The 14,259-nt window shown below is 39.4% G+C and overlaps 1 protein-coding gene across 5 annotated transcripts in view; it reads left to right on the top strand.

Moving 5' to 3' along the window:
* shisa6b (shisa family member 6b) overlaps positions 1-14,259 on the top strand; it is a 78,086-nt gene that overhangs the window by 46,105 nt on the left and 17,722 nt on the right. For 3 of the 5 annotated variants that reach the window (XM_085465468.1, XM_085465470.1, XM_085465471.1), the window contains exon 5: positions 7,425-7,463. The exons of the other annotated variants lie outside the window; for them this stretch is intronic. In XM_085465468.1, coding sequence (XP_085321594.1) covers positions 7,425-7,463 — 39 coding nt within the window. The remainder of the gene's footprint in view (positions 1-7,424; positions 7,464-14,259) is intronic. 5 annotated transcript variants of the gene reach the window in all.

Genomic DNA, 14,259 nt, shown 5'->3' on the forward strand with positions numbered 1-14,259 from the left:
TTAATAACATAAGAAATCACACACTAATTATTATTAAACGTAAACTCAAATGAATTTTAGGATTAAGCAATGAAGTAATGACATTAATGAGCAGTAGAATCATGATGTGGAAGCAAGCCCAGAAGCTAAAAAACTTCTTTATTCATCCATTTTTAGTGGATGTGGTTTTTCACGATTTTAAGATTTGACATTGTTGTATTGTAGGGTCTTTACCTACAATATGAATGCCTTGAGGTGATTGTTGTTGGCATTTGGCCTGATAAAAACTGAATTGAATTTAAATTGTGTATTTAGATAGGAGTGTACTGGAGGTGTGCATGCAAGTAGGCCATTTAGTTTAAGCCAGCCAAGACTACGGCAACTTTAATGAGTTTTGGTCTTGAGGATATCTGAAGTCAGAGTGCTGCTTATATGCTTAGTTTCCCTGCTGATTGTCAGTTCATTAAATACCTTCAATGCCATTCTTTAAAAAATATCTATCTATCAATGTTAAACACAGAAGATGTCTCATGTGGATCAAGTAGGTGAAGAATTTATAGAAAGACAATGCTGGGAAACACAGTACTATTTAAACCATCTGTCACAGGTCAAGCAATTTTAGTTATATAGCAGTGCTAAAAAGTATACTGTAGTAATCTGGCTGGATGCCTCCTGTGCTTCTGCTACTTCTCTTTCCCTCTGTCCTACAGCATAGTTCTCCAAAATGAGCTTGTGGACAGGAGATGAGATATGATCCTTGGAATTAAAACAGCATTTTCTACTTTGATCATCCAGCACTGTGTGAAGCACTGAAATAAGACTCTTCTTTATCGAATCTCTACTCTCACTCTCCCTCTCTTAATCTTTCCCTTGCTTGCTCACCCCACTCTTTCTGAGCTTGGGGGATAGCTGTATGAGATGAAGAGTTAATGAAGATTTTTTTTCTTCCCCTGCATGAAGACGGGTAAACTCTTGACAACTTTGTACTCTGCTTTTGTTAATCATGTCACGATCAGCTTTCATGCTTTACAATCCCAACCCCTGAACCAGTTAAGCATGAATACTTAACATTGTTATTTTCAAGTCTCTATGAATACGGCTTAAATAACTGCATGAGCTGCTGCTACACAAATGAATCGGGACTGTAGTTGGCCGAATGGCTTCAGCCTTCTCCGTGTAACAATCTCAGTAATCTCCCTGTTTATTTCTTTTCATTACACACCATCTTATTTTATACCACTTACACGCCCTTGTCCTTACACAAACACTCATATGTGGCCATGTCTTCATAAACTGCTACTGAGATGCAACATTGTCAAATAGCCATTTAAGATGCTATCATCTGATATGGAGGCTGACGTGGGATGATGCTAGAAGTGTAGTTATGTAAGCAGCTTTCTCAGGGACTGATAGCAATCCAGCAGGGGAGCGGCGGTGTGTGTGTGTGTGGATTAGGGTTGCCAACCGTCCCTTAAAAACGGAATCGTCCCGTATTTAGAAACAAAAGTACACGTCCCGTATTGAGCTAATAAGGGACGCACTTTGTCCCATAATACAGTGAGAATCAAAAGTAGTCTATAAATGTTAATGGAATTAACGCTTTGTTTGAAAACATAATTCCCAGCCCCTCTCCTGCTTTGTGACCAATGAGCTGACAGCACACTTATGACAATTCGAGTATGACAATTCAGATTATCTCATTGGTCGAGGAAAGGTCGCTTGCGGAGAAAATACCGGAAGACAACAGATGACCACAACAACAAGCATGGCCAACAGGGAAACAAACGCCGACACTGCGGTGCACGTCTCGGACGACAGTACACCTAAAGCTGGGCAGACACTGTGATTTTTTTCAGTCACGTTATTCAGCTCCTGCTCAAACTGCACGATTGACTCGCAGGGATTAGAAGTTTGCAGGTCACGATGCAGGGTCTCACACTATACCGCCCGATGCTCTGATGCGACCTGAGTGCTCACACTGTGCCAACATAACATGAAGGTTATAACAGAAAATCTGTCGCTCGCTCTCTCTGTCTTTCACTCACACAGACACACCACCACCATCAACTTTGCTAAATTGCTAATGAAAAACATGATCAGGCAGCTGTGATTGAGCAGCGATGTAAATCCAACTATTTTCACGGTTGTTGTGGTCGTGATAATTTTGTGATGCCACATCGAAAAGGCTCGGATGAGCTTTCCAAAGTTCTACAAGTGCCTCCATCACTTGTGTCCAGATCACACGCTGCACAGCCGTGCTGCGCCGTCTTTTTCACCGATGTTTACGTGTTTGCGCATGAGCAGTGTGAGCGGCTGTGGTGACACCCTCACGAGCGATTGATGATCGGGAGCTGGTCGTGAGGTGTTAATCGCTTCTCGTTACCCCACGTATACTACACGATGCACGATGAAGGCCAAAATCGGGCCGATCACCAAATCGGTCGCACGACTCAAAAATCGGCTCAAAATGGGCCAAAAATCGCACAGTGTGAGCCCAGCATTAGAGCAGCAATGTTTGTTCCCCTCAGAGAAAGAAAAGAAAAAAGGCTGCAAAAGTACAGGGAGGACTGGGAAAAGGAAAACACCTGGCTGGGAAAGTGCACGATAACACCTATAAAGCGCACTGCACTGTGTGCCGGCGCACTTTTTCCATAGGCATGCTTCTAGTGGTGGGCACAAGAAGAACATGAGGGGCGTGAAAGCTCGGGGAACCCTTAACCAATTTTTTGTCCACCAGGCCACGGCAGAAGCAGATATGGTATGTAAACACTGGTTTGTTGTTTAAACCCTCTGGTTAAGGTTAATATGGGCATGTGCAGTGAATATCAGCGCTATGTGGCCAGAAGTGTAATAATATAATTTATTTTGTGTAATAAACAACTGCAAGGATAGATGATTACAACAAATAGATGACTAATACATAAAAGTAATACATAGATGAATAATGATGATGAGTTAAGGTGCGTAATCATGGGAACAAGCGGGTTTACAAACAGGAGCAGCTGATTAGCATTAGAAAAGCTGAAATAATACCTCAACTGAAGCCAATTGTACTAAATGCACTAAATGTGCACTGTTACAAGAATATTTTTCGTTCTATTGCTTTCTATTAATTTATATAATTTTAAGTTAAGCAGGACAGAGTTCTTTTAAAGAAAGATTTACTTATATTCTCAAAAGTTAAGCATGACAGGCTTCTGTTTAAGAAAGAGACCTGTTTTACTGTGTTAATGTTGTCATTTTGAGCTAAAAATAAATGGCTAAATGATCATTTGTTTCCCATATGGTCATATCACAAAGAATATGCATCTGCTTAAATCAAATTCAAGTCAAATGGTTAAAAAATAATTTCACACACACAAAAAAAGAGCTACCACACTGGGAAGGGTGAAGACAACTGGGTTGCCCGGCCCTGGCCACGAGGTGTCCCTTATTTATTTTTCAGGGAGTTGGCAACCCTAGTGTGGATGTATATTGGGTGTGGGTCTGGGGGTGTGAAACAAATCACACATTCAGTACGCTACATAATATTACACCCAGTGTTTTGCCACAGGTACAGAGATTCACTCCTTCAGGGAATTTGATTTGTTAACATGCTAATGTGCTGAGATTAGCGAAGCAACAAACTGAGCGCGCATCACTCAGTGAGGTGCTGATTGAAAGAAATCAACAACAGGGGAAGTGGGGAAGAAACAAAATGCACATTTTTGAAATTAAACCATTTTATTTACAGACCAAAGATACACACTTGATTTTTAACCAAAACAAATACCAAGCTGTATATGGACCATGCTGCATTGCAGAGTTTGCAGTCACATGACCGCTAATCATGTGACCCTACAAGAATTTCTATTTACAGGGTATCATATGCCCCAAATTCTAACTGCATTCTTCTGCTGTATTAAGTAATTCATTTTAAAGACAAGTCCTATGACTGAACTATGGAAATATGTAGCTTGCTTTAAATGATCTTGAAGTGATTGGAGGCTCCTTCCATCTCAGTAAACCAGTGAGGCATCCCAACAGCTGCTCTGCATGTTACGCTGAAGGTTTCGAGTTAGCTCATTACAATGATCCATTTGTTGTGATGAATTAATAATCATTTTGTTTGACTGTGTGTTCAGCTCCCAGGCTGCATCTCCACTATCAGCAAACATGGCTAATGTGATTTTAGGCCAACATATGCTACTTTTTGCGTCAATATGAAATACAAGAGTACGCGAGGAATTTGTAGTCATAAAAAAACATTTAGTTTTATTGCAACATGCATCACAGTATGGCAGCAGCCCCTGAAGTCAGTATTCCCATCATGTTGCTCGTTAATGCTCATTACTATCAGTGATGTTTACAGCATTGATTGCTGGATGGAAACAGATTTGTGAATTATGAACTTCTCAGTAAATATCAGGGGGCCAAGTTTTGCCCATTTTATTGGCTCATACTTTTTCCCTCACCTTGGGTCTGTGTTTATTATGAACACATGCCACGTTTGGGGCTGACATTTGAGCAGGCCGACTCCACATCATTGATTTCAGGTAGTCCTGCTGATATGTCAGGGCCTACAGGGGCATAGGTGGCTGGAAATGCAGCTGCGGCCCTGTAGAACAATCTTGGGCTGAAAATTTGAGCAAACATTGTTCACTTCTGATGGTGGGTGTGCTGGCAAGGAGATTTTCCTAGGAAAGGAGGTCTCCCCTGTGCACCCACTTCTCTCTACAGCTTCCACAGCCAGCATCAATAAATGTATGTATGTGTAACCATCTTATTCCATGTAAGGAGCACATCTAATGTCGTATACTGTTGAGCTTTTATATTTGTAACCCAGCTTTTGATTTATCTAATTTCTTAACGGACTGTTTGAAACCTTTAATTTATCTGGTTTCTCGGTATTTAAGAAAATGCAAAATAACTGACTGCTTTACATGGCAACACTGTGAAATGAGACAGTTGTTTGCTTGTGCAACGCTGAAGGGAAATGCTGAATCTTCCTGTAGCAGTCTTCAACAATATGAGTTTCTGTTGACTAAAACACTGCACACATCATAAAATACACTGCATAATGCTGACTCAGGAGAACAGTAACTAATGCTCAGGTATCAAGGTTTCTTGTCACAATTTGCTTCTAAAAAATGTGCATCAACCCTCAGGCTGGCATGAGAAACCACAAATAGGGCTGGTCTTTTGCAGCTCTTACAGCAGGGTCACAAAGAGATGAATTGCCTGCATTACCTCCAATAAAGAAAAGAAAATATATTCTGTGGCTACTAAAGCTGAAGGTTTATGGAAGCTACACATTTTACTAGGCTTTAAACTGAGCATAGATTTCACTGCAGGTCCCCAACGCTCCCATGCTGCAGGAATACATCCACATCTTCCTCATTATCCCCCTCACCAAGCATAGGGCATCAATCAGGTGCATTGAGCGTGTTCTCTGGGGGAAACACTCTGCAACCATCAATACGTCAGCCTTGCATCACATGTCTTATAGATTTATCAAGTCATTTATTATTTATTGATGTGAATAAAACTCAAGGTCATCTTGTAAGAGTCTTCACCCATACTGCTTGAGAGCAGTGAAAGCAAGGGTTTGATTTCAGTGGTCTTACTGCTCCTGTAAGGTCACAACCTCGTGAGGTCAAAGTGACCATAGCTAATCTGATGAAGAGGTTATCATGAACTACTCATCAATAACACTCTACAGCAGCTCAGCTACTGATATCATAATGAGCACATTCAAATATATATGTCAAAAGATTCAAATGAAAAAGATACATGACTCAGCTTTTCTTTCAATACAACCCGTCTTAGTATTTGTTAGTGTATTGCCCTACCTCTCCACCAAATATTTATGACAGATGTTTGCTCTAATTAGTTAGTTTTTTCCTCGTATTTTTGGAAGATATGAGCTCATTATTTTTTCAGCTGCAGGCAATTCCAAGCTGCTGTATGTTGTTTCTATTTCAGCTTAATAAGTCAAAAAAGTTAAAGCACTTTGTTTAGATATAGAATCAGCTCAAAATCAATAAAATGATACAATCAATATATGAATTTACTACTACTATGATAGTAACAAATAATTAATTAACTATTAAAATGACACACTAAACCGCTGTCTGTACGTCTGTTTATTCGTAGCTGAGCAAACACACAGTTTTTCGGTCCACCGCCTGCAGCTGCATGCAGTTCTTCACTTTGAAAATTGAAATAAAAAAGGAAAGCTTTGGCATACATTATGCTTTTTTTTCTTTCACTCCCACCATTAAATTGAATATAACATATTTAATGGTGTAGCCAGATCGCATTTTGGCAGCCGCTGGTAACCATGAGCTTTGTTGCTCTCACTATGTTGTTACAGGAGCTTGTTTTTGGAGCAATAGTGTGTCCACAGTTAAAATACCTATTACTAGCTTAGTTCTAAATCATATTTTATGTAGTTTTACTATATAAAGCGTCAGATAAAATGATCTGATTTCTCTGCTATGGGTGGTTCTTTACAATATAAAAGGGAGACAGGAAAGACCCAGTAAGCTATACACTACAGTGAGCACACTAGTGTGTCCATGTGTCTTCACTCTGTTGGGTATGTGTACTTTAGCATTTCATTACTGAGGTGTAGTGTTTGCAGATTTCTCTCACAGGGGATTTCACATAAACCACTTAATGTATATGTATAACTACACTTAAATCTGCAATTCATGCTCATCAGTATATCCGCAGTAAAATAACACCCCCACCTTTTGTCATGAATGTATTATAGAGTCGTTGGGTTTAAGGTCAGAACTGGCATGCACACCATGTAGACACAGAGCTGGGGAAAATATCCTTGTAGCTGCGTGTTGTTGTGTGGGAGGCAACCACGATGAGAAGCTGATGTTAAATCGATGATGATGGATCAAAGTGCTGCATGGCTGGAGCCCTGCGGTGTTAGGGTGTGCGGAACAACAGTGACTTTTGCATCTCTTCCTTTCTACTCATTAGCCTCTTTGTCTCCCCTTTTACCCCAATTCTCTCTTCATCTTGAAACCCTCTCTGTCTCTCCCCTACATTAAGAGAAATGCAATGTGTGTCTGAATTTTGGAGTGGGGAGAGAGGTGACTTGATGCTTTGTGTCATGGTGTCAGGTAGAATCAGACACTAGCAGATGGGAAGAAAAATATTAACCTTTAATAAACAATCAGTATCGGTGCACAAAAAATGACCTCACTTTTGGTAACATTTTGCCTGTAACCACTATAAAAGACATGTTTGTCATGAGTGAAGCTACTACGCTTCAGTGAGGCTGAATTTTGGCATGTAGAATAACAGCAAAATGGTTGTTTTCACCTCTGAACAAGACTATTGTAAATTTAACCACATGCAAAAACAATAACTGCCAGTTATTCAGTGTGATCATGTTCTATAACCATCCAAGTGGCAGAATCTAATCACTTGGTTCTGTTTTCTAGGAGAAAAACATTGGCCGGTCCGCTCCCAGAGTCACCATGGTAGGGATGGCTATTCTTTGTTAAAGGTTAAAGCTGCCTCTAGCCACTTATTTTACATTTGCTTTATGAACCTGTTAAAGATTTATACAGATAATATAAGATAATATCAACTTCCTGCGTGTTTGGAGGCAGCTTATACCTGCAGTGTTAATTGTAGTGAAGTGCCTTCCCATTGATCTCTATTTGTATACTCAGTATATAACCTCCTACTTGACATTTAGCTTTTCTGTCTATGTAACAAGTGCACATGTGTAGTCTGGTTCATTTGTGTGCTATTTTTAGGGGTGAAACGGTACACAAAAATAATTAGTATGGTTAAAAGTCTATGCAATGTTAAAACAAGTTGAAGTTGTGCATAATAAAGACAAACATGCTATGTCACCCTTCTGCAAAGAATATTTTTCCAAGCCTGAAGCAGCAGAAAAAACAGATTTATGAGGAAATAGCCAACCTGGTTTTGTCCAAAGCTATAATACGAAACAACCAAATAACTGGCACTTTTGAATCAGCTGTGATCACTGGTGGTTTTTCCTTAAAGCATGCCTCCAGTCATGTCTGTAAGGTTGCCTCCAACACATTTTGGTTGTCATGCAGCCGCTAACTGGACTCTAAAATCCTAAAATAGTTAATTGCACATTAGAATTGTCAAGTCATGGTTAAAAGAAAAATATACCTCTTTTTTTCAATTCCAAGGTTTTACATATCAGGACATCACAAAAAATGAGAGATGAACAAAAAAATATATCAAGTCATTATTTAAGAAATATAAAAGCAAAATGTAGAAGCACTGAGGGAAAAACTAAGTGCGCCCAATGATTCAGTAGCTTGTAGAATCATTTTTATTAGGAATAACTTAAATTAATCATTTCCTTTAAGGCTTTGTCAGTCTCTTCATTGAGGTTTGCAGAGATTTGTTTATACACAGCTCTCATGTCAAGGTCATGCCACAGCATTTCAAATAAGCTGAGATCTGGACTGACTGGGCCATTGCAGTGCCTTGATTATTATTTTTTTCCCATTTTTTAAATAGATTTGCCAGTATGCTTGGGATCATTGTCCTGTTTCATTACCTTATGTTACCTGTGAGACATTTAACTCCAGAATAAGTTGGTACACAGTACTGAGTCTGTATCCCAAGATCCGCCACCGTGTTAGATAGTTGGTATGTCATGCAATGATGTTTCTTTTAAAGAGAAGTGGCTAATTACTGGCAACCTTTCCAAAACATGTCATACTTGTTCAGTTTTTTTCTAATTGTATTGTCCTGAACTTTAACGTGCTTACTGAAGTTTATAGATCCAGGATGTAAGTTTTTGTAATTCCTCTGCAAACTGGTCAATTTTATTTTGGGATGCATTTTCCCTGGATGTCCATTTCATCATCACTCCATTACAGAACTTTGGATTCGTGGACAGATTGTTTGGAAACAAGCTAATAAACCTAATCAGATTAATGAGTAGGACCAGATAATGTTTTAGGTTGTCCTGATATGTAAAACCTGAGAACTGAAAAGGGGCGGTGTGGGTTTTTTTTTACCCTAGCTCTACCTTTCTTCATCCAAGCTTTAGTTCCACGTATTTGGTAGACTCAGTGAATGTGGTGCACTAGTCTGTGTCCAGTTTTTGTCATTTTGAATGATAGCCGGGTGGTGCCTCTTATACATCCAGGGGCTAATACATACATTAGTATGTTGTTGGACAAAAGTGGCGATCTGTTAAAGCTCTGCAGATGGGACCATCTAACTTGAGATAACAAGTTTCCTTTGCATTAAAATATAGACTTAATTAGTCTTACGCTAATTTAAAGGCAAACTGAACCCAATGCCCTGTAACAGGCTATATGTATGTACCGTAACACCCCTATCTAGTTCTGTTTAGGTCACTGGTGTGGTAATGTGGGCTTGCCTATAAGAAAACACTGTTAAGAGGAGATTTGCACTAAAAAAGTTTCAGCCTACTTATTTAAAAATATATATTTTTAAAAGCTAACCAAACTAGGACAGACTTTTTGTAAACAAGAATATTCTGTACCTCCTGATGTTTGTTGAAGCTGGCCCACATTATATGACTTTTTTTTTTAAAAATTGTGCTGTGCATTAAAACCCAACTGGTCTTGTTTCACGCTTGTGTTCTAATTCCTGCCCTTTGGACTGTATGTTTTGAAATGTTTCACTTTCTATGTGTTGTCCTCTTTACTGAATTGAATGTCCTAACCTCTATGGTGTACGTGCTCTTCGATTCTGTCCGTCTCAGTGGAGAGGAGGGCTGGTCTATGAAGGCATGGATAAAGGCAGTTTTGATGATGTTACTTTTTTAATTTTAAGAAGACATCAGATAAATCTGTCCTTATTCTTGCTTACGATATACGGACCCTCCTCTTCCTCCTCTACCTCTTCTTCGCCCTCCGCCTCCTCCCAAAGGAAGTCTGCTTTTCAACAGCCTGCAAAAGGAGTCGGTTGGTATGTCGATCAACTGTGAAGCAGAAGAAACTGATTCTTTTCTGCTGAGGTATTATTCCTACAGTGCGCCAAGCGATGAAAACGGCATATTGTTACACTGTTTGATTTTCAAGAAAGATTATCTTTAAACCCAGGGAGCCACTGTGGCTTTGTGGCGAGAGAACCGAGTGTAACCACGCAAGCTTTGTAGGAACATCATGACACACCACTTCAATAAAACGGATGCCTTATTGCCTTTTAACACTTGGGGTCACAGTCCACAGTGGGTTCAGTGTCTATCACATTTCAAAATGAACTGGGTATGAAGTCCATCTCAACCTCTTGCCCTTCCCCTTCCCTGCTGAGACTATCATGGCACATTTGTCAAGCAGCAGAGGCAGTGAATTGTCAAGTAACTGCTTGGCCTTTGGTGTCTTGGGGGTGATTGTGAGTTATGAGATAAAGAGCGATATTTACTGGCACTGTGGATAGACACAGTCTGTGTTGTATTTGGATTTTACTGCACTTGGAAGAACATAGTAGCAACCCTCTTTGTTAATGTATTTATCTATGAATGCATAATAAAATCTGAGTATTTCTGTGCAGCTATTAGCTTCCAACAATTCAAAACACTCATTAACAGACATGAGGTAGAGATCAGTCCGCAACCTTGGCCATGTAGCAATACACTGTGTCTGTAATACTAAAAGTATACAGACAGGAAACCGCTCCAGTTACTGTAATTTTTAAAATTTTCATTAATGTATGTAATCGAACTCGCTGCTGTGAAAAATCAATAAAATAATTTAAAATACGATCCAAACCTTTCATCTGATTTTTAAAGCCAGTGACAAGTACAGCATACGGATGAGAAAAAGATAGTGTGTTACTACATGGTTTTGTTTAGAACTTGTTTTGTGAAACTGACCTGTAATTCAATCGTTTTTACTAGCTGTGTAGAGCTGCACTTTATTTTAGTCATTACCTGCTTCTCCCTCTGTTCTCCTTTCACTAATGTGTGGCAAATCCTTTCTTTGGTATTTCAGGCCATTGAAAAAAAACAAAACAGATTTTAGAGATTCCGGGAATCCAGTTTCCCACTTAAATGTAAAAATCATTTGTCTCACACCCTAAGAAGGATATATAATTGGTGTCCTGTGTTGTTTATGACTGACTAATATAGGCTGTATGGCTACTGCTTTCCTACTTGTGGAATAAGATTCTTTCATAGTCTAAAGTCATCAGAAAGTAGCTATATGTACTAGCTGGTGAACACAGTGGCATAGTGAACAGTCAAATAAAGAGTGAGCCATTCAGAGGTGGATTTACTGGTGTTTGTCAAATCATTGTTCTGCTGCATAACCCAAGTGCGCTCAGCCGACTTTCTCCTTCAGAATTTTCCGGTAGAAAGCAGAATTCATGGTTCCCTAAATTACAGCAAGGTGTCGAGGTCCTGAAGCAATGAAGCACCAACAGACCCTCACAATACCACCACAATGTTTGACTATTGGCATGATGTTCTTCTTATGAAATGCTGTTGAATTACATGATACTTATCCACACAGGGCCGGGTGGGTCTGGATGGTTGTTTCCTTTGATAAATGAAATCATCATTTAAAAACTGTATTTTGTATTAACTCAGGTTTTCATAGTCTAAGATTAAAATTCATATAAAGATCTAACATAGTGAAGTTTGACTGAGAAATTACAGAACTGTGTGTGAATATGTTTGTCATATCTTTGCAAGGCTATAGCATATCAAATATATCTATGATATGAATTCTAGAGTTTAGTCTCAAGTGGCTGAAAAAGACAGCAACAAGGTTTCAGAAAACCTTGGTTGTGTGAGAGCTGTTGGATTTGTTAATGGCAAACTTCGGTGCTGAATTATCAACCCGTATGCCGTTAGCTCATTATTTTCAGTCTTGTTTCCATTGCCTTTGCATATACTGTTCATCATCGCCGCTCTTTCTGCCAGTACATAACACCACGCTGTTGTCAGGCACGAGAATTAAAACAGCTACATTTAGGATGGTCATAATTTTCTCCAAAGGAAATCCCGTCATATTAATTAACATGATGTCAATGTGATGTTATAGTTGAGTATTTATTACAGAGTTTTATTTGCAAACAAGTTCCCTGCGCTTTCTTTAATTTGAAATGTGTTTTGCTGATACTGCAAAGTAATGCTGTACAAAGTCTTTTTCCTATCTGCTGAAATTTCTGTTCTCATTGTTTTTGTTATGGCCTTAAAGTCAAATATTTAGTCTAAGCCTTTTGTCGCTTAAAATTGTGTTTGACAGATAAGAGCCACTCAGTTAAGAATGAGCACTGAGGGCTAAAATTAGATGGGGTAAAAGTGCTATAAATATAACTTATAAGCATTATCACTAGGATTGCAATTGGGTCAGAGTTAAGCCTCCTGCTCTTCCAGTGAAATCAGAGAGGAGGTGGGGCCTGAAGCTTTGTCCCTTACTTACTGAGTGAAGTAGGGCTATTATGGCAGTTAACATTTAGCGATTAAATGTGAACAGTCTTTGTCAGTTGGTAAATGTCAAGCCCATGGCGGCTTTCCTTTCGTCTACCTTTGCTGCGAGAGAAAGGGAAGGGACATGTTGGTGCCACTGGGCTGTCAGCTGAGCCAATGGGACATATACTGCATATCTGTCACACTCATTCTGCACAGATTCTGGTGCATAGATACACGCATGCACAGTGTAACCCCACTGTCACCACCTCCATCTCCTCTGGGCCTTTTATAATGCTGGTAGCTGCTCTAGCTAAGGCTAATGGGATGGCAGGGCTGCTGGTTTTAAAGAGGGGTGTCGTGAGGAGAGTGGAGCAGAAAGCTGAAGATGGCTTTCTAATAGAACTAGGGTGGGTGCTTTGGAGTCAGAGGGAAGAGGTGGAGGGATGCCTTGTGGTCACTGGGCCATTTACTTTTCATCCCAGCACCCCAGCACGTCCTCCTTTTTCATACTTTCTCCTTCTCTTATCTACTTTGTGTCTCACTTTATCCTTTGCTCACTGTATTTCTGTCTCACTGTGCTTGCTTTCCTCCCTCCTCCTCCTTGTTGTTCAGAAATACTAGGCCTTTGGGGTTCCATTAAGTTGTGCATGAGCAGCTTTAACACCAGTGTCTTGAAGTCTGTCTTTGACCACCAGGATTTCTATGATAATCAGCTCATGTTTTGTTTTTTCCAAAGACACCAAACTAGCAAATACACTTAAAAATCATACAAACAATCTAAAGGGATATGTTTTGTTTTGTAAGAAGAACACAACAAAAAAAGTAAATATCTTCTCTGTGTTATACAAGCTAAAGTTGTCTTTTGATGGTACACGTTTGTATAAGCCAGCTTTCTGTAAGGTATTGCACCACCAAAAAGCTGCAGATGAGTTCTCAGTTTCTCAAACCTGCAGCATTAAAACTACGAACAGGTGAATTAAACAGCAGTGATTATCTCATTCAGTGTTGGAAAGGTTACTTTTAAAATGTATTCCACTACAGATTACAGAATACATGCCCCAAAATGTCGTTTGTAATGTATTCTGTTAATTTACTTAATGTGAGTAACATATTCTGAATACTTTGGATTACCTAATATATTGTCATGCTTATTATGTTACTCCCCAACACAATTCAACATTCTGCTAGGATCAAAGTATTTTTGTACATTGTGTACTACTTTCCCAAGGACTACACATCTAAACATTACTGCCAACCAACCACAAAGCAAAATTACTTTAGAAATTACCTGAAAAAAGTTCACCATGCCTTAAAAGTTCCAGCGCTACATTCCATCTAAGGATTTGCTGTTTGCCCCAGAACAAACCTATTCCACTGAGTCCCCACCCTAACTAAGAGGACCGAAGAGTCCCACCTGTCCAGGACTTGGTGGATAGGAGATGTTTTGATGCAGTGAGGGGAACCTGTGCAATCTTAGACAGGTGTTAATGTTGTGGCTGATTGATGCACGTTCACCAGTGGAGTGATAGCAAGCATTTTTTTTTTTTTTGGAAAATACAGTCTCTTCCCTCATTTGGTTAATGGTAGTGAAGAGCATCTGATGTGTTACTATGAAATCTCCCATTCCTCAGCAGATTTTAAATAATGCATTCTTGTAAGGGCAACAGCTCAAGTTTCATGCTAATGAGACAGGCAGTATGCACAGCCCTTACTGGCAGGCTAGAACACTGGATGAGCAAAATGATTCCTCAATTCAGAACTCCATTAGAGTTAAGGTTTGGAAAACTTTGGAATCGTGGCATCATAAGCTATGGTTAAAGTCTTGTAGGATTAATGAATATTTCACTGGGTATTAACTGTAATTTATCTGGATTTGATTTCTGAACATA

This window comes from Copadichromis virginalis, linkage group LG8 (genome assembly GCF_057382275.1).
Source record: "Copadichromis virginalis isolate Kocher_CV1m ecotype Utaka linkage group LG8, C_Virginalis_male_GT1.1, whole genome shotgun sequence".
In the NCBI taxonomy this organism is placed as follows: domain Eukaryota; kingdom Metazoa; phylum Chordata; class Actinopteri; order Cichliformes; family Cichlidae; genus Copadichromis; species Copadichromis virginalis.